Here is a 20036-nt window from a genome sequence, read left to right on the forward strand (position 1 = left end):
TATTCCTATTTTGTTTAAGAAAAAATCATAGACTTTCTTTTTTCTTTTCAGTTCATCAGCCAAATTTAATGTATATGTTATACGAGTGACAAATAGAGGGAAGCAGTTGATTTCTAACTGTCATTCCTGTATTACTTGTGTGTGTGCAAGTAGAACTGTCTAGTAACAGACTTAGGGATAAGTCTGGCTCTGCTTTTTCTGGTATGCACTACTCAATTTGCTCAAAGTGAGGAGTAAAATTAGTGCTGTTCATTTTCCTATAATTTGAAGCAATCCTTTTTTCTCTTAGTCTGAAATTCAGGTTGTTTCCCAGTCCCATTGTGTTCACAATGTGAAGGAAATGTTCATCTGTTCAGTCCTAAAAAAGGAAAATTCAAATGCGGCTTTAACATGTCTCTTTGCTGATGTGGGCTTTCTCTGACGTGCACTGATTGCCTGTCATACTCTGTAAATCAAAGTTATATATCTACATGCCTCATGTTACAACTACTAAAAGGATCTAGTTGTTTATTTAGCTTGGAGGGTGATAAACACAGATTAATGAGCATATGCAGAAATAACTCATATGTATTATGAAGATTATAATTTGTATTTATTTTTATCTGCATTTCAAGAATTATGGATGCTATTGTTTATTAGACAACCCAGTTTCGTCACTTTTGTGGTAGGGACTCTCTCCCTGGTAGATATTTAATTTTGCTTGACACCATTCTTTTGTGAGCCCTCTTGAAGTGGATCTGGGTCTTGAATTAAAGCTATCCTAAAGATTTTAGTGAATATTCCTGTGAAGCATAAACTCCCTTTTAATATCTGAGGGTGGATTAAAAACTTCACCTTGGATCGCTCAGAAACATCTGCAAAACTCCACAATTTTGATTCCCCAAGTTTTTTCTCTAGTGTCTCACAATCAGTCAGCAGGATTAGAGAAGCGCCTTTCCTCTCATTTTAAGAGTGTGCTGTTACTCATGGGTATAAAGCAGAACTTGAAAGTGGGATGACAGGTAGCCATATAACTCAAAACCCTCAATGGAGAATATGCTGGTTTTACCCTTTACCTTCACATTTCTAGCAGGCACTTGTTAGAGCTGCAATAAAGTAATTGGGCTGCTTTTATCTTTTCTTACCTCTAATAATCATTTTGTTGTAAAGCAATGCATTCACTGGCTAAATAACTAGGTGCTGATAGGCTTTATTTAACAATTATTATTTTTTACTTCTTACTGAGTAAAAAATAAGATACAAGGAGATTCTAGAGACCAGAATAATGAATTAGTCATCACCAGAAATGTTAACATTTCTGCATGCTATTCTAGGGAGCCTAGAAAACCGTTTCCCAAGCGAATTCAGAGATGTGTGCGTGTGTGAAGTCCAGGATGGTTCATCCTTCACAGAACTCCATAGCCCTTTACTGCATCTAGTAAGTGAGTGACAGTGCCTATTTAAAGATAATGTTGCTGTGAGTTCTCTGTAGTACTTGAAAGCCTGCCTGATCCAGTACTATACATAATGGCCTCAAATGTTTGAGTCAAGGCTGCTCTGGTTTAAGGTTTCTATCATGAGACTATCTTGAAGGAATTTTTATTTTGGTTTAGCATTACAAAACTTGAAAGCTTGGCATAACCACTCCAAGGAGCACACAGCAGCAGGCTTCTGTGTCCTGTGTGGGCACTAGGCAGCAGGGCAGGGAAAGGAGTATTGTGTATTCTGGAGCAGAAAAAACAGTATATTAAATTTTAAAATAAAACAAACCCAAAGTTGAATAGCCCTTACTAAAGACACACAGGTATCCCTTCGTGCTGCTGAGTTTGCAAAACAGCTGATTGGGGCTGAAATCCTTGGTGCATACATGCATGCATACATACATGCAAGGTGTCTCTACTGGCTTAAGTTGTTTTAAAGTAGACTGCTGCCTGCAATGTAGCACTGGGAGATGGAAAACCAGTTCATATTATGTTAGGATTATGGTTTCTAGATAGAAGACTTTTCAAAGGGGCTTTTCCCTCTCATGGAGGGAACTGAACCAGTATGCTCCCCACTTAATTTACCTTCATACCATTGAATGCAGGTTACAGGGGTCTTTGCTCTTTGTTTCAATGTTTTGAGTCCCTAAAATAATCCTCACACAGATTTTCGCAGCTTGAAATACATACTGCTGCTTTAGCAAAATTTCATTTCTCTGCAGCTTCATAGCCTAGTAGTGATAATCCTTTGGGCAGCGTAAGTGTATGTCACTAAAGAAGCATTTAAGTACTACCTTCCTTCAGTATCAGAGCTTGTTGGATTTATTTTTCGTTCAACTATTTGGCAAAAAGCTACCCCTGCAAGAAAAATAAAAAAGAAAAATCTCAACAGAGCAGTGATCAGTAAATAGTAATTAACTGCACATCCCCATTTTTGCAAAAGTAATTCTGAGAGTGATGAAAATCAGCATGTGCTGATTTTAGGCAGCTTTGGCAGTTTATTGGCAGCTGTTATTGCAGCCGGTTGTCTCTGATGTTAAATTTCCATATATAGAGAGAGACCTTTTAGTGGGCTGCAAGAGTTAGTGTATCTATCTGGTCCATTAGCTCTGTGCATGGGTAAGCAGGAGAAAAGAAATTCTGTGCTTTGCATTCAGACAATTCACCTCAATTTCTAAATAGAACACTTAGACGTGCACTGAATATATTGGAAGACCCTAAGGATGGAATTGATTCAGAGGCACTCTGGGTACATGCATGCATGGGGCAAGCTATATGTTTGCAGGTAGCTTCTTTTAGTGTCCTGACTGAAATCAGTAAGTCTTAACCACCTATATGCCCGTTACACTTGCTTTTCACACACTCTGACATGCAACATTAAATCAACTGTGTTTCTGAAAATATAATGTCTTTTTTTATTTATTTCTCTGAACAAATAAGAAGCTTCTGACAGCCCTGGCAAAGAAACTGACATCCATCAAGACAGGAAAGAGTTGGTTTTTATCATTATTTCTAAATTTAGGTGTGAAGCTCATTAATATTCTGATGTGGCGATAATGGTCACTTTGCTATGGATAAAAAAGTGATATAAGCAGAGATTTTCCAGGCGACTTTGTATAGATTCATAGAATGGTTAGGATTGGAAAGGACCTTTAGATCATCTAGTTCCAGCCCCCCTGCCATGGGCAGGGACACCTCACACTAAACCATCTCACCCTAGGCTTCGTCCAACCTGGTTGTGAAATACGAACTCACTCCTCTAAACAAAATAGCAAGGTTTTATTGAGGGACAAAGTCAATAAAGCAAAAGCAACAGCGCTGGGCGCATGACCGTAGCCAGAGGCGCAAGTGGTTAGCATTTGTTACAGGTTTATATATTTTCACTATTACATTAGTTACATACATATTCATAATTCCCGCATATAGGTGGGGGATAATATAAGTAGCTTCAAGAATTTATTATCATAAGTCTCCTCCTCTTGGCATCTGCACACTGCTCTGTGTTGATTGTGGGCAGGGGTCTTGAGGATGAAGTAAACAATCTTCCTCTTGTGAGTAGGGGTCTTCAAGATGAAGTAAGCAGTCTTCCTCACAGTGTACTTTTCACCTTTGGCACAGTTGGATGTCCCAATAACCACACAACCAGCTATATCTGTAATTATTCTGATAAATAGGAAAGATTTAAAACAGTGTGACCTTCCTGCAAAATTTATTGCAGGACTGGCAGACAAGGAGTATCCCAAGCTAGCAGATGTTTGAGAGGCTCTGTCTCTAAATTAACTGATGAGTAGAAGGATGGTGTGAAATAACTCATTCATGTTTAGTGGGGCCACTAAATCCTGTTATCTCACCACAGACTTAAAACACAAACATTGCTCTTTAAAACTACTTTAGAAGACTAGTGTGAAACAATTAACTCATGTTTAGTGGGGCCACTACATTCCACAGACTTACAACATAAATATTGTTCTCTTTCTACAACCTAAGTTAAGCTAAAAAGTACTTTATGTTTTCTAGACACTAGCTTTCCTTATATCAAGCTTCACCCCCCCCTTCTTTTACCTTTACAAATTCTTTTGCTGTGTGACTCCATTTTGATCAAGAGATCTGAACCTTTTTAACTTGTTGTCTAGTCTTGTGTCTTTAGTGAGCTTTGTTTCTGTTACTGTAAACTTGTACAGTTATATCCACATAACCACACCTATGATTTGCGAAAGCCAGTACATTTATGTGTTTATCACATGGTCTTGAACACTGCCAGGGATGGAGCATTCACAACCTCCCTGGGCAACCCATTCCAGTGTCTCACCACCCTAAAAGGAAAGAATTTCCTCCTTATATCCAGTCTTAGTGAACAAGCCTTTCCAGGCTTTGATGCTGAGAACTGTCGATACTGATGTACAGGATTTCATGTAGTTTTATTTACCAGATTGAGACTGTTGAGAGAAGAAGGAAAGAGAGAGACCATTGCATACATCTGTATGGAGTGATTCTCTTTCCTGTTTCTGGGTTAATCACACCTGTGAAAAATGTTTCACTTAGTTTTTTGAGTCTTTGTTCATGTTGCAAGGCACAGGCAGATATTCATGCTTTCCAGTTAAATCACCAAGCGGTGATCGATAAATGAGCTGAAACTTTCCCTTCAGAAATCGAAAAACCAGAGGTGGTAACATGGATACTTACTAGCAGAAGGCTGGTAATGCTAGCTGTAAAGTTGAGGCAATGGACTCGACCAGGGCTCTTCCAGTGCAAAAAAGGGATCCTTTCATGAAGCTTTCTATGGGTTTCAACACCTGTAACAGCAAGGTGATGTGTCCAGCAGAGTATTTATGTAGTTAGGGTGGGTAAGCTGCACTAAGTTAAACGTTTTTGTTTCCTGTGCAAAGACCAATTCAGCACACAGAGACATGGTAAATGGGGGAAAATACCCAGTTTAGCCTTGTGCTCTTCTTTAGGAAATTGTGCTTCCTGCAACTAGATGACCTTTGAAGATTCCTTCCAACACAAACTATTCTGTGACTGTGTGAGTGATTCTGTGAGTTTTGCTTTGTGCTGAGATGTCTGGAAGCAAAATTGCCCTGTATGAACATAGCAGATCTGGATGTTGAGCTGCCAAAAGACAAATCTTTGCACAACATTGTCCTGTCAGTGGAGCCTGTGTCCATATCGCATACCTACTGTGGCTGTGGTACGAAGACCTCCTCGCAGGCTCTTTACACCAGGTAGCGCCTCTCCCTTTCTTACCAACTCACATAACATTTAGAAAAGAAAACAGAGAGCCAAGCCAGGCTAGGGCCTATATTTTGAATGGAAAGTTATGAATAACAGAAGTATCCAAAGAATTATGTCAATGTCTGAAGTTTCAGGGCTAATTAAACAAAAGAAATCTGTATGTTTTGCCATGCCAAAGTGAAATTTGTAAGGAGTTTTCCTCCCAAACAAAATATTGTTCTTCCTGTTCACTGCCAGGTCAGGATCAAACTCCTTTCTAGCACTGGAGACCATAGGAAGCATTTATTTAAAACCTTAATTTCCTTATATTTGAGCTTGGATTTTAAATGGAAACTAGAGTCATGTTTGCTCAAGGGATTCAGAGGAGCATCTGTACAATCACTGTTTGAAGTAAGCCTGAATCTGGAAAGGTTAGACACTGTAATATCTCGGCAGGCTCAGTGCACTTGGTTTACAAATCACTGTTCTTAGAGTGTTGGCACATTTCATTAATTTGTCCAAGTTTAAACTTTTCCCAGCATCTGATCCACAGAAAGTTTTTTTTACTTTTTGCGTATTTTTCTTCCATTACAACTCGACTCAAAGCCAAAGAAACATTTTCTTACAAAAACCGACCAAACTGATTTTGAATGTTAATTTATTCCCATACCTCATTGAAATATTTACTTAGCCACAGTTGCTCAGGCAGAGTGGAGTCTGCGCCATGTGGCTTTCTGCTGAATGTGACAAAAACACAGCCTTGTTCTGGCTCCTCCCGTTTTTGACAGGATGCAAACCCCCACTCCATTAACACGAACATGCGTTTGCACTCAGTTTAAACTTTGCATATGGTTGATATCTAATTCTAGGTGACTCTGAACATATGAGCTTTCATCTACTGGCTTTTAGCTGTGCATCTCCCATGCAAAATTAAAAATATCTGTAGTCATATAAAACCAGGGCACTTTTCACCCCTGCCTGTTAAGCATCTTCTGTATTCACAACTCACAAACCTGTCCGTATGCATCAGTTAGCCACCAGTCATACACAGGGCTGGAGCACTGGAGACCCGCTGCCCCATATACAGTAGCAATGGCTGGTCCTCTGAGGAAAGCAACATCAGGCCATTGTGGCTGTTCAGCCCAACATGCCCATTCTTAGTCCCTGGTTAAGGAGGCAGCCTACTGAAGACAGGAGGAATGACACTGGGGATAAGAACCAGTACCATCACTTCTGTTCAGACTCATGAAATACAGCTTCGTTCAGCTCTCAGTGGATCAGAAGGTCCTTACTCCTCCATTACTCCATTACAGTTATAAAAAGAGCATACATAGTTTTTATTTATTAGTGTTTCTTATAAAGTTTCAGGTTTGGTTTGGTTTGATTTTGATATTTTCCGCCCCAAGCCTCAGCTACTGGTAGCATTTTCAATGTTTTGCATTATGAAAATTGTTTGCTGTGGAGCATCACAGATCATAATTTGAGATTAGGCTATCTGGCATCTTATGGAAAACCTGCTGAGGACAGTCTTGGTTAGTTTTGCTTTTATCATGCATTGTGTACTGCATAGGAATTACAGCTGTGTTTTTGGTTGCTCACCAGGGACTCAGTCTTACAGTGCAGCCACAGCATGTGGTGGTTCAGTTTGATCTGGAAAATCATCTGCATGCAAGATTCAATCCTTTTGTGGATGGCAGGAGCCAGACTCTTGACAGCAGCACAGTGCTGTTAGAGGTCTGTTCCACATACAGGTTGGCTCGAAGAAACGATTTCCTAGAAATAATCTAGTGTCAGACTATGTGGGCACACCCCATCAAGTGGCATTGCTTAGAAGAGAGGCACAACTGACAACCAATTTCTGCAAGGCTTCCTAGTTACTCCAGTACAACAATGCAGGTACACAAAGAGGGGGTGTCAGCTCATTGCGTGTTTGCAGGACCAAACCCTGGGCCTGCGGGTTTGACAGGGGTAGTAAAAGAATAAATATTATTTTATAGCACTGATGTTATTCTGTGTCCTGAGAGGCCTGGGCGACTTAAGCAGCACCTGATCTCCTATGTCAAAAGCAGAGGCATATTACAGACGTAAGATGTTTGATGTGCACAGGCATGTCAGTTGCTCACTTTAGATAGTCCTCCAGGTGCACAAAATAGCTATAAACTTAACCTTTGTCATGATTCATTTACAGTTGAGCCTGTAACTAAAAGGATGGTAGTATGATCCTCTGGATCTTGACGTAAGATTGTGAGACATCTGGAGTCTGTGAGAATAAGGAGAGGGACCTCTGGAGTGTAATTGAAAAAAAAGGAAAAGAAAAGGAAAAGAAAGTAATTTGGTTTTATGTTTAATTTCTATAATGAAAATGGCGTGGATTTGTGTAAAACCATACTTACAGTGCAGTTTCTGAATCCATGATTGTGATCCTGCCCTTCTTTATTCAGTATTACATTTCATGGTCTGCTGAAATCATGTTTAGGGGGATAAAAATAGTGTATCTTCTGTTTTTTGGCATCCAACCTCTAATTTACAAATATAATTTATGCTAATCTTGAAAGTGCTTCTCAAATACAAAGTAAAATGTGTCATCCTTAGTATATGTGTGTATAATTTATTCTGATGGGGAATAGACATTTCAAAGCCATTTCAGGCCTTTATACTCAGAACATTTGATATGAGCGGAAGAATGAGGTGTTCATTGCTGTATGAGTAAGGAAGTGATTAAAATATCAGTAGCTATTCTTGTAACCCAAAAAAGGTAGATGCACCAAGGGATGCACTGCTGTTTGCTCTATCAAGCCAGCTCATAGACAATCCCTGAGTGAAGTATTTTTATTCTTTTTGTATTTTTGCAGATGGTTAGTCATTTTTATGATGGGCTTATAAAAATCTTCCTACAGCATCACAGTTAATTTTTTGTGACTTATCTTTGGTCTCTGACTCAGACAGCTTCCCTGATGGATTAGACGTGTGTCATGGTAGGGTAGCACTGGCTTGCAGCTCCCCAGAGGGAAGAGGCCTGGCCATCCGTGTGCATTGTTTCCCTTGTAACTCAGTTCTCCCCTGTTCTGCAGAGTAGCTTGCAGAGACTCTCAGCTCAGTTTCTGCCAGCTAACAAATCAGTATCTGACTGAGTCTTCCTCACAAGAAGAGTGAGCATCTGCTATTGAAATGGCTTCTCTTGGCTGTCTGGAGTGTCACCCCTGAGAGTACATTTGTCACCAACAGAGTATGTCCGCTTTTCTCCTGCTTAGGAGATCAAGTCTTATAATCAGGTGTAGTTCCCCTTTTGAACTTGTGGATAAAAAGTCAAAAAATCTCATGTAAAGGAAAACTGGAAGAAAAATAGAAACTACACAAAGATGAGGAGAGCTAACAAGTGGTTCTTGGTGCCTGAGGCATGAAACTAATCCGTTTTAAGTCTGAACTGATAAGAGAATATCTGGATGAATACCAAGAACCAAGGGTGGATAGATAGCTGGGAAGAAAATGTAGCTCTAGGGTATTCTGACTTTATGGGGCTTAGATATTCCTAAGAATTCTCCTACTCCTTAGAAGTACAATGAGGGATTTAATATGCCACATTGTTTGCAGTTAAAGCAGTAACACCAAGTAAAACAAAAGTTTTTACACAACTATGATTTTCTTTTTTTTCCCAGAAATTACTTCAATTTCTCCTTGGTCCAAGTAATGAAACTTCACAGAAAAAGTAAAACTGTTACTTGCAGTGCAAAGTAGTAACAGAGCAAACTAAAAAGACCACACTGATTGAGGCAGGCAGTCTCTAGACACCTTTTCTTTGCCATGTGTTCTTCAGCAGTGTGATGAGAACTTCTTGTTCTTAGTTTTCCAGCTTGACAACTCGAAAATATATTTCCAGTCAATAGGGACATTATGAGTCATGGCAAAGCAAGGTGAAAATGACCTGGCCTGTGCTTTGTCCATTTACGGTATTTTCTGAGTTCATTTCTAATGGTCCGTCTTCTCCTGGAACTTCCTTTCTTGTGGTGAGTAATAAAATGAATAATACAAAAGTTATAGTTATTGCCCTCTGTAGTTCTTCAAACACATAAACATTTCAGTTATTCCATGTTGTAGTTTGGTCAGTGCTCCAGTATCTACTTGCTAGAACAGAGCAGGCAGAGCACAATAAACTGAGCTGTAATGTGTCCAGGACCACGATGATCACAGCTTATTTGCAGGTAGTCTGATTCCACAGTATGGAACAGCAAGGTTGGAATGGTTTAGTTAGCTGAATTCTGACCTCAGAAATCTCAGCTGACAGATAATACCTATATAGGAGGTATAACAAGACTTGTCAGGTCCATCATTTGGAGCTATTCTACCTATTTTAGTAATGAAAGCTGAAATCTTCTATTACCGTTTTGAGGCAGATCCAACTGCTTTGGTATTTGCTATAATGATTCAGTTCCAGTACTGTGTGGAGGAGGGAGAGGGATGAGAACAGTGCACCCGAGGAGGGATAATGTAATCTGGCAGCACTCGATGGTCTCCATTGGACTTGTTAAGTAGGCATTGGAGAAGTCCCATAACTTGTTCTTGAAAGAAGAGCTGCTTCAGAACACTCTTCTTAAGTGTGTCTGGAGCTAGCCTTACTGCACTGCCCTTTCTGCCACCCACTGCAGCATCAGTCACTAGACCTAGGCAAATGCCAAAGTGCATTTTCAGCACAAAGTCAGGTTTGCTGTGTGTAGCGCAAGTGATTGTATGATTAATTTTGTTATTATATAATTCAAGACTCTTGTTGCAGACAAATGACTTGCCTTTTTAATGGTTATTTGAATGCTGTATATAATTCTTTGTCAGAGAAGCAGTTGAACCTGGCCAAGTTCAGATTGAAACTTCCCAGAGGAATAATCCAAATCTGAATTTCCATATATATTAATAAACTGTGTAATACTTGCAGCAACTCACATAATACAGTTTTGAAATGAGATAGAACTCATTATCAGTACAATGAGGAGCACAGGCTCTTTCCTGTCAGAAATAACGGAGTGAGAGCTACACAATTATATTCCTTCGCTGCTTCTGGAGTCATTTATGCAGCAAGGTGTGTGTAAATCTTTCTCTGCCTGTTGTAGTGTAGTGGGACATATACCAGCCCCAGACAACTCCTGTAGTTGCAAGCAGGAAGAGTTTATAAACAAATAGTTTCTGTCTAGTTTCATGGTGTAACACCAGCAGTACTGTGCATTGCAAAGTTGTGTTCCACGGGTCTCAATGGAGCATTGGCATGCTGCTGCCTGAGGGTAGGAGATGCCATGTTTGAAATCTGCCATCCAGCTTTTGTATTTGTTCTCTGGGTATGAGTCTGGAATGACTCCTTTCTCTGTGCGCCACGGTGGATTTCAGTCTCTATTACCAAGATGTGAACTTGGCACTCCACCTGATGTTATGCTTGCACTTGCTAGTCAAGCTCTGCTGGGAAACACCCGCTGCCCGACACTCAGGAATCCCTACCAGCATAAGTCCCAAACATAAGCTTTTTTGTGATCCTGACTGATGACCTCGGCCCAGTACCAAGAACGAGAGGTTAGGCTTCTTCGTCTTGGGGTTTACAGTGCTTAACTATCAGCTGAAGGTTGGCTCCTACACTCAAAGAGAAATGGACGGTCTTACACATGGCTGAAAAGAGGGAAATGGTGCCCTGCTGATTTTGTCTAGTAGCTGAGCAGAGAATATAGAAAAGCAAGACCAGATCTACTTCAGCACAAAGCAGAATAACAAGTTCTGTTCTCATGTGTACCTGCAACCTCTCTTTGACCTGGCTATAGGCTCTTTATTCTGGAGTATGCATAGGAAGCAGGTGAGATAGGTTTTCATCTGTGATGTTGAAAGGAATTCAGTAAAGAATGAAAAAAAATATGGAAAGGAAGGAAAAAGGACACAGTTCAGTTGTTTAATGAGATATGTGTGTTTAGACACTGAACTTACGTTTTGAAAGTTCTTATTTCTGGAGTACAGGATGCAGCAGTTCAGCAAAAACCCACACTTCATATAAATGCAGTTCTGTGTATTCTTAGGAAATGGGTGAAACCTATCATCTCAGTGGATTTTGTGCAAGTCCATCCATAATGGAATCTACCTTACAGTGTGTAGTTTCAACACCTTCATGCAGTAGTGAAGTAAATGCACTAATTAAATAGTATAAGTTGATGAGAACTTTCATGTCAGAGACATGGCAAACTGAAATTCTGCTTGCGAAATCTGACTTGTCCAATGGACTTAAGGAAGGAAGCAGACCCCCGCCTGCATTCTTCAGCATGTTTGGATAGTAATCTTCTCTAAATAACATGACAGGCCCTTTTTGTAGTCCAACACCAGAGGATTATATTATTTTCAGAACAATTTATGCAAGATTAGTGGAGACATAGTTAATCATTTAAATTAGCTACAGGTTTTTTATTAATCTTCAAAATAATGAGCTCTACCTTTTGATCTTTGTGTCTGAAAATCCCTCTGGAATTGATGCCAATTAGGATTCAGTAATAACTTGGTTATGAACATGGATCAGTATATGCATATGTGTGGCATGTGTGTGGGCAGGTGCGTGGTGTGTACATGTGCAGGTGGAGAGCGGCACATATTCAGTTAGACCTGTTCACTTGTTTCTGATTTGGAAAGGGGATCTCTCCAGTCATGGAAAATAAATAAAAATGCAAGGACAGTAGTAAGCAAAAAAAAGATTCTGCTTTATTCTGCAGTCGTGCGTTGCATGGTGCCAATCCGATGCTTTTAAGACAATTAGATACAGCTTGTGTATTACCTACAGTGAAGATAGGGGACAGTATCAGGGAATGAAGTGACCTTAATTTTCACATGAACCATTGAGAAATGTTCTTGTCTTTTAAAGAAGGAAATGTGTTCCAGAAGCAAATAAACTGCATGAGCCCAAGGCAACACTGAATAGGAAACTTACAGATGAGCAGACTGACCCTGCTTAGAGCTTCACTCTATGTGAAGGAGAAACAGGAGGTAATTAGGGCTTTCCAGGACTTTGCAGTTCTCATACTGACATTTCTACATGCTCACAGTGGCACATACCATTTCAAACCTCCATGCAAACAGGCCTGTGTTGACCTGTGTGTGTTGTGTAGGTTTTTCGTGTATTCAGTGAATTGCATTAATTGAACTGTGTTATGGGTTTGCAGTAAAAGCATCAGTAAAAGCTATGATTCAGAACTGATAAGCATACATGACTATAGCAGGGATAATACCTTATTCTCAGTCCTGCCATCCATGGTACAACGTAGTACTTGGTATGATAGCACTTTTTCAGCTGAGCTTTCCTTCTTCTCTGTGTTCCTGAATGATTGGAGGTTATTTTCTTCCTGGTATCCCACAGCCCATTGCCTTTGCATCTCCTCTACTTGCATCTTACTAGTCTCATACTGCTCATGTTGCAGCTTCAAGTGGATTTGATGAGACGTAAATACTCAGTTTCCTATATACAGATAATTTTTTGAGCATTTCTTTCTCTTATTCTTTAATCTGCAGGGAAATGATTGACTGGGCCCCAAGAGCCTTGTTTCCAAGGTACATGGATGTCTGTAGTTAAAGATGAGTGCAAGGGAGTGTGGATCAATACAGGATATTGCATTTCTAAAGCAGTATTATTCTTTGCCCTACTTGTGGTCTCTTGTCTTCCTGAAAACTGAGTTCTGACTTCTAATGTTTGAATTTTTTTTCTGTAGACAATTTCTAGTCATAATGCTATGAAACCTGAACAAAAGCTTTTCTCTATTTTTTCTTGTAAAACTCTGAGTGAGTGCATAGCGGTGTATGTACCTTTGAATTCTTGGCAACCTACGCTGAGTGCTTTATTCTAGTAGTCATCTTCTTCCAAGAAAAGAAAAGAGCATTGCTGGTTTCCAAATTAAAAAGTACAATCTGCTCCTCAGAAGCAGAACTGAGACTGTGATTCCAGGTACAGTTCAGGCAAAGGTGGATCATTTACTTATGTGTGTATTTTCTCTTACAGCATAGGTGGAGAAGTAGCGAGAGGAAATGAAGGAAGCTACGTGGGGAAACATTTCCGCATGGGATTTATGACAATGCCTGCTCCTCAGGACAGACTGCCACATCCTTGCTCCAGTGGCTTTACAGTGAGATCCCAGTCTCTTCATTCTGTTGGAGGAACTGACGATGAAAGTAGCAGCTCTCGTAAGCAGCCACCTCCAAAACCTAAACGAGACCCCAACACCAAACTGAGCACCTCATCTGAAACAGTCAACACTGGAACAACAAATAAAAGTGGGAAACTACCAGACAGGACCGAAGGTAAATGCTATAATTCTTTGGAAAAAAGGTTTATGGTGACACTGTTAAGATTATCCAGTTGATAATCTTGTATTTAAGGATTAACTGTAGTTTCCCTCTCTGTGTAACAATTCCAGCACAGATATCCCAGATCATTGTGCTCTACATTTTGGACCCCTGGGTAATTGCCAACCATTGACATTTCTAACAGAACAGTACCACTTTTATTTCCTGGTTATATACTGGAGAATGAGTTGAATTATTCAAAATGAAAGGCAAAAGAAATTGCTATCAGGTAGCAATGTTACCTGCACACCAGCTAAGGACCACTCACTATATCACTAGCACTGTGCAAACCACAGTCCTGGACAGGATCCTCCTCAACAAAGAAGTGAAGGACAGAAATGATAAAATACTGAAAGCTGCATGGCCCTGAATCTCTACAGCAAGGAGATATTATCCAACAGTAAAAATTATACCTGAGATGATATAATGTATTGCCTAAGCTTCTGTTTCATGTAGGTCTACATTTTCTCTTCACAGCTACATTGCAGCCCAGTTACATTCTCATTTCTCCTAGTTCCATTGCAGCCAATGCAATATTCAGAAGAAAATAAACAAAAGTGTTGAATAAGGTTAGAACTTCCTTACTCTGAACTACTAAAGAAGAACTAACACTGTAGGGATCTTCTTCTTCCTTTCTTCCATGCTGGAAGTCCATTTTGTGAAGCAGTAGGACCAGCTGTACTCCCTGCTAGGAGAGATCAGGATGACTGTGATTCACAGTGTGAACTGTAAGAAGGAACCCTTATGGACAAATGGTTTTGATCAGCGCTGGTCTTTCCTACTGCTGTGTTACATATCAGTTTTGACATCCCATGCATTATGTTGTGCTCTTAGTGTGTGTCCCTTTTGCTTCTTGTTGTGGCCAGAAATACTTGTTAGCTGCATTCATGTTACAACCCCTTTTAAGCAAATCTGATTTTGAAAAGTCATCGGTGATAATAAAGATGCAAAGCAATGTGTAATTCAACTGATGACACATATGTCTATGACTGCAAGGTCGAGCACAAACGCTGAACAAACTGTAGATATATTTGTGCTGTTGGTGGTGGTTATTTTGCATATGACATTTAGCATTACTTCCGTAGCTTGTCCTCCACCGTGACCATTACATCAACTCCATTGAACAGATTCACATGACAAATCCAAGAATTGAGTAACTGCCCTTAATAAAAGCAGTTTAGCACAATTTTACTGGACCAAAGGCTACACAGTGACCACTCAGATTTGTGCCACAGACAGATTTAAAATCTCATATCAGAAAGTTTCAAGTCCTCCATTTAATCTAGAAGGAGAATTACATGGCACAAACGTTTTGGTCTGATGTGCTCTGAGGTGAAAGATAGAAGCTTTTAAGTTTCTCAAAAGTTCTTTTGAAAAATATTATATTTCAAAATGTTTTTATAATTCTTTAATATATTAGCACTCTTTCTTCCTGAGTCTGCTCAACCAGAATTACAAAGGCTAAATGAAGTTTATCTTGCAGACAGGGCAGTAAAATAGGCTCTAACATTTTCTGACTTGTTTAATGAATATTCCTGCAAGTGTGCATTGAGTCTCAGAGTATATTTTGCTCTTTGGTATAGCCGACCTTCACATTATCTCTAGGATAATTAGGAATAAGGTCTGTTTTATATCCATCCCCCTAGCCCTTTTCCTCATTTACTGAGAAGCAAGAGTCTCTGAAAGCCTTAAAGTAGCAATAATAATAATGATAGTGATAATTGAAATACATTCAAGTATTCCACAGATCTCGCAGAAATTATGGCAGACTCCTTAAGTAGTCATGTAGTTAGGTAGAGCCATGTCCTTATGAAACTGGATTTTCTTCAGCACTATTATTATGGAAGATTGTGAAGATTTTGCTTCCTTTCCCTCATCTTCTCCTGCCATCTGAAATTTGACACTGAGGACGTAGTATGTAGTCATGTCCCTTCTGACAGACTCCAAAATTTGTAATTTATTGACATTTCTGTTTCCAAGGCCTGCTTTCTGTTTGCCTGCTTCCACTCTGTACAGGTTGAGCTCGATCTATTGCATCACAAGATGGTTACGAGTGGCATGCATGGTGCTGTAGCAGGTTCACTTTGTATAATTTCTATGACAACAGCATTACTACACCAAAGTACTAAGTATTGCAGAGCACCTCATCTTTGTTACTGTAATCAATGTCTGAATATTCATAGCAAGATCTCTGGAAAGAACTGGTTAATGGTTAATACTCCATCACTAGCATAAAAGGTAGTACCTAAGTGTTGCCTTTGAGTGTGACTAAATGCCTTCATGGAATATTGAGAATCTCTATGATACTTAATATATGCCATGTATTACATTCATTCTGCAGGTTTACATGTAGTACTGCAATGGGTACTTTTAAGCTATCATGAAAAAGTTCCTGGAGATTTTGAAGTGACATAACCCATTAACTGTTTTCATGTGTTCAGAATGCCTGCCCTGTTTGTATGTGTTTGGTTTTATATATGCCAGACTTACAGGAGTTTCACCAGAGTCTGATACACAGAAAGTAAAATCAGATTGTAGGGGGGTTAACTAAGCAGTCACATTTTAAAGTCTGAGGTATACTCAAGGTGGTGTTTGGATGAACAAACTAAAATGCTTTGCTGTCACCAGGAAAGGCTTTGTTATTGCTTTTCCCCTCCGAGGTAAGAAGTTTGTTGTGATGAAAGAATTTTCAGCCATCATCTGGCTAGCATAGGAAAGTTTGTATAAAACCTGTGGTCATACATTGATGAGGGAATCTAAAGATGAGCAGAATCAGATGAAAGTTAATTATCTGCAGTATTTATCTGATACAAATATTAAACCAGCTTTGTCCCAGAATAGGAAATTATTACTGTTGCTTTACAGTTAATCCCAGCAAATAAAGTATCTGAAATTGTGTGTAGCTCAAAGAAACCTGTGAAGGTCTGATTCTGCAAATCTTTTTTTTTATCTGTGAAAGTGGTGAAGTTTTCCCATGTCTAGTAGTTCTCATTCTAGTAGCAGTCTTTGAATTCAAGAGGCTGTAAACCTGTATCTTGCCAATTTCAGGTAAGATAGTCCATAGGATACAATACTCATGTTCTCCTAGGAAGGTCTTTGGAATGTCAACTCCGAGAACACAGAGGCTTAACTTGGTCTTTATTGTTGATATTGTACCCAAATATTTGTATATGCATGCCTCTCATACATTTGTATGTATTTGTGGTATTTGCAGGCTGAATGGCTACTGCTTTTTCCAGGAGCTATTGGAAACAATGATAAAAACCCCTATTGTTTCTCCACCAACTATTGTGGAATCTTTACAAAGGAGTTGTCACAAAATTATTCCCAGCTCATTTTTTTTTTATGGCAATGCAGAATAATTCAGACTATGATTTCTATTGTCTGACCCTGTGGCTACTTTGAAAAGGAATTTGCTGCATTTCCTAGGCAACCAGGGACAGCCTCACCGCTCATTTTTATTAAACATGTTTACTTTTTGCTTTTTGGTAACTATCCACTTTATACAAACAAAACCAATTACTGGTGGTAATTTTCATTCTTTTTCTGATCATGGTGAAGTCCAAATATTGAATCCATCTCATCTTAGTAACCACCATTAACATTAGATTATGCTTTGAATGAAAGCCTGACTTTACTGCAGAAGTAAGTGGTGGAAGAAATTTGGTCATGAGCTTGAAAGACCTTTTCCTCCCTAAGCACAAATAGCATCAGTAGCAGCCACGGTGGTTCTTTCCCTGTACAGTCTACTTGCTTCCAAATTTGTGGGAGTGTGAGAATCTTCTTTCAAGTCACAATGACATGCATTAACCCTGTCACATTGTGCAGCAGTGTGGTAACACTTCGGTTAGTGTATTCCACGCCAGTCTACCTTGGCTTTGCCTGAAAGAGCACTCTACAGCCTGGAGAAGCTCTCCTTGAGTTTAATTTCATTGCTGTGTTTTCACACTTTCATGTGCCTTCTTAAGCTTCAGTATTCCTTTTGACTCTTCTGGCTACCTCTCATATGCACCCACTGAACACCTTCCCCCCAGTGCATTTCTCCCCAGTGACAGATTTCTAGAAAGTTGTTTTTAAAAGTGTGGTTTGTCTTTTCTGCAGAGTTTTCAAACTCTGATAGGAACAGCAAACAAATGGAGCTGTGCCCCATATCACACACTGGAAGTGAGAAGTGAACTGAAAGGGTCATTTTAAATAACATTTCAGCATGGAAGGCCTGTCTAATCTTGATCCCAAAAGGGGTCTTATTGAGAAAATGCAGGAGTTTAATCTATGTGCTTTCAGTGCCCAATCTTACAGAAAAAAGAATTACCAAAACAGTGTAACTGGTGAATGTAACCAGCCTCAAGCAGTGGGTTTTATGTGAACCCTGCTTATCCACCAGAAAGGTTTACAGATCCACTGCAGTGCAATCATAAATGAAGAGGTATCAGTGAATTGCATTGTGAAAGTTAACTTTTTGTTAAAATTCTCCTTAGTAAAATGGGTAATGACTGCATTATACAAGCATATAATACATATAGATAATGAAAATGCAAGTTTTATGTGCACGCAGGTACACGCAAATATGTGCATACAAATGCAAATTACGACTCAGAGTAGCATTTTCAAGATGTTGCACGGGGTTGTTCTGCTTCTGCTAGAGCTTACAGAAAGTTTAGGTCTAAGACATGAAAATGCTCGCAGGGATCCCCATGCCTTGAAACCCACTCAGTTTGTTCAGTGCTTTTCTTCCAAGTGCCATGTGTGGAAGAAGCTACCCTTCTTGTCTCTTTCTAAGCCCATGCAGTGGAAGCCTTTCTCTCTTGCTTAGCAGTCTCTAAAGGTGGTAAACTTGTAAGGAAAATATTCCTCTAGAGAAGAGCAATTACAGTAAGTGTAACTGGGGTTGCAGTCCAGCTGGTGTCATAAATCTATTTTTCTGTCAGCTAAACTGGAGACTCTGCATTGTAAACTTGAACTTCGATACTGTCATTGAACAGAACTTGCTGGTTTTGCATGATGCTGGTTTCCTTTTATTTTCTGCCTTACTGAATAGTGTATTTAACCTGAACTTTAAAATAGTTTCCTCTGCAGTAACTATGTCATGTCCTTCCTTGTAGCCAGATCTGATTCTCGCATCTTTTCATCCATGCCTGCTAAAGGAAGAAATATCACTAATGAGACCTATTCAGACCTTAGAAGTGTAAAGCAACAGAAAGATGAGTTATGGTGGGTATAGCTATGGGCAGTTTTAGATGCTACTGCTTCTGGGCTATCTGCTTGGCCTCCTGCCAGGCATGACAACCCAGTGCTGACGTAGAAGAATACAGTATTTTAGGAATGTCTCTTTGAGACATGGATGCTCCTGCACAACCCTACTGCTAGGCAGGAGCTGGGGCATGGGAGTGGGGCAGGGAGGTCTGGTAAGAAGTATCTTTCACTAGATTTATTCAGAGCCCTGCACAGCAAGCACGAGACTTGGGCAGATGCTCTTGGAACATGCTCCCTCTTGGTGAGGGTCAGTCATCACTGTGGCTTGTGATGCTGTTGCAGTGCCAGGATATGGGTCTGAGGACAGGGAAGGGCAGGCTGCATGGCAGAACAGAATGTCCCCTGTATGTCACTGTGCTTGAGAGGCCTGAGTGCTTGTGTATTGTGCTCTGTATGGTTTTTAGCTCATTTTCCCTCTTTCCTGCAGTCTGCTCTGTATTTTAAACAAAACATTTTGACCCGTGAAAAGCTGCAGCTAGTGTTCATGTTAACTATGTAGGTATAATGCAAGCTGGTATTCAGCAATGCATGAAGCAGTGTCTGTTTTCATTCATATACCTTAATATGATTTATCCATTAGTTTTTGTACACTGTAATGTAACTCTTTCAGACTGCAATGCTTGAGAGGGCTTAACTTGAAACTGTGCACACTGGTAGAAGGCAGCTGGCAATGATGGAGGGAAAATTCAAAGCCAACATCAGAAAACACAATACCCTGTTGTCAGCAGAGTGAGGTGGAATTGGCTCTTAACTACTCTTCAAAGGACCGCCCTGTGTGGCCAGGTGTCAGAGATGGATATATATGATGCTTCAGCAGCACTAGAGCACTGCAGTCTTTATTAGACACCTAGCACTTCCCTTTGTTCAGCCCTGCATCTCAGCAGTCTCCTTGCTGATAAAGTGGTTAAAAGACTGGAGGGCAGTGCTGGCCTGACTTTGCTGTGGGACTGTGCCCAGCAATGCCTCTGCTCTGTGTTTGGCCCATTTGGTTGCTGAAGCAGCTTATTTCCACTGACCTGCAGTCTAGCAGGAAGGGTATGACAAAGATTTCAATGTATTCTCTAGTATTTAGTAGCTTAGAGATTTTTCAAAGGCGCTGCTTTTTGGAGGGAAGGGGAAGTAGTTTTTCAGTGTTTTGGGGTTTTGTTTTCTTTGCTTTTGCTGAAATTTCAGTTTGCCCCTCCCTGCAGCAAGTCAATTTTCAGTTTGCAGGTCCCAGAGCTGGTTACTTTCATGTGCATATCACCTCCTTCATCTTTTCAGGTCTGT

At 39.9% G+C, this 20036-nt stretch overlaps 1 protein-coding gene across 3 annotated transcripts in view; it reads left to right on the forward strand.

Moving 5' to 3' along the window:
• Nucleotides 1–20036, forward strand: part of NYAP2 (neuronal tyrosine-phosphorylated phosphoinositide-3-kinase adaptor 2) — a 140615-nt gene that overhangs the window by 51036 nt on the left and 69543 nt on the right. For all 3 annotated transcript variants that reach the window (XM_057417145.1, XM_057417146.1, XM_057417147.1), the window contains one exon: nt 13171–13469. In XM_057417145.1, coding sequence (XP_057273128.1) covers nt 13171–13469 — 299 coding nt within the window. The remainder of the gene's footprint in view (nt 1–13170; nt 13470–20036) is intronic.

Source organism: Pezoporus wallicus, unplaced genomic scaffold, assembly GCF_028554395.1.
Source record: "Pezoporus wallicus isolate ANWC-B61680 ecotype Strahan unplaced genomic scaffold, APGP_CSIRO_Pwel_v1 contig_360, whole genome shotgun sequence".
NCBI classification, from domain to species: domain Eukaryota; kingdom Metazoa; phylum Chordata; class Aves; order Psittaciformes; family Psittacidae; genus Pezoporus; species Pezoporus wallicus.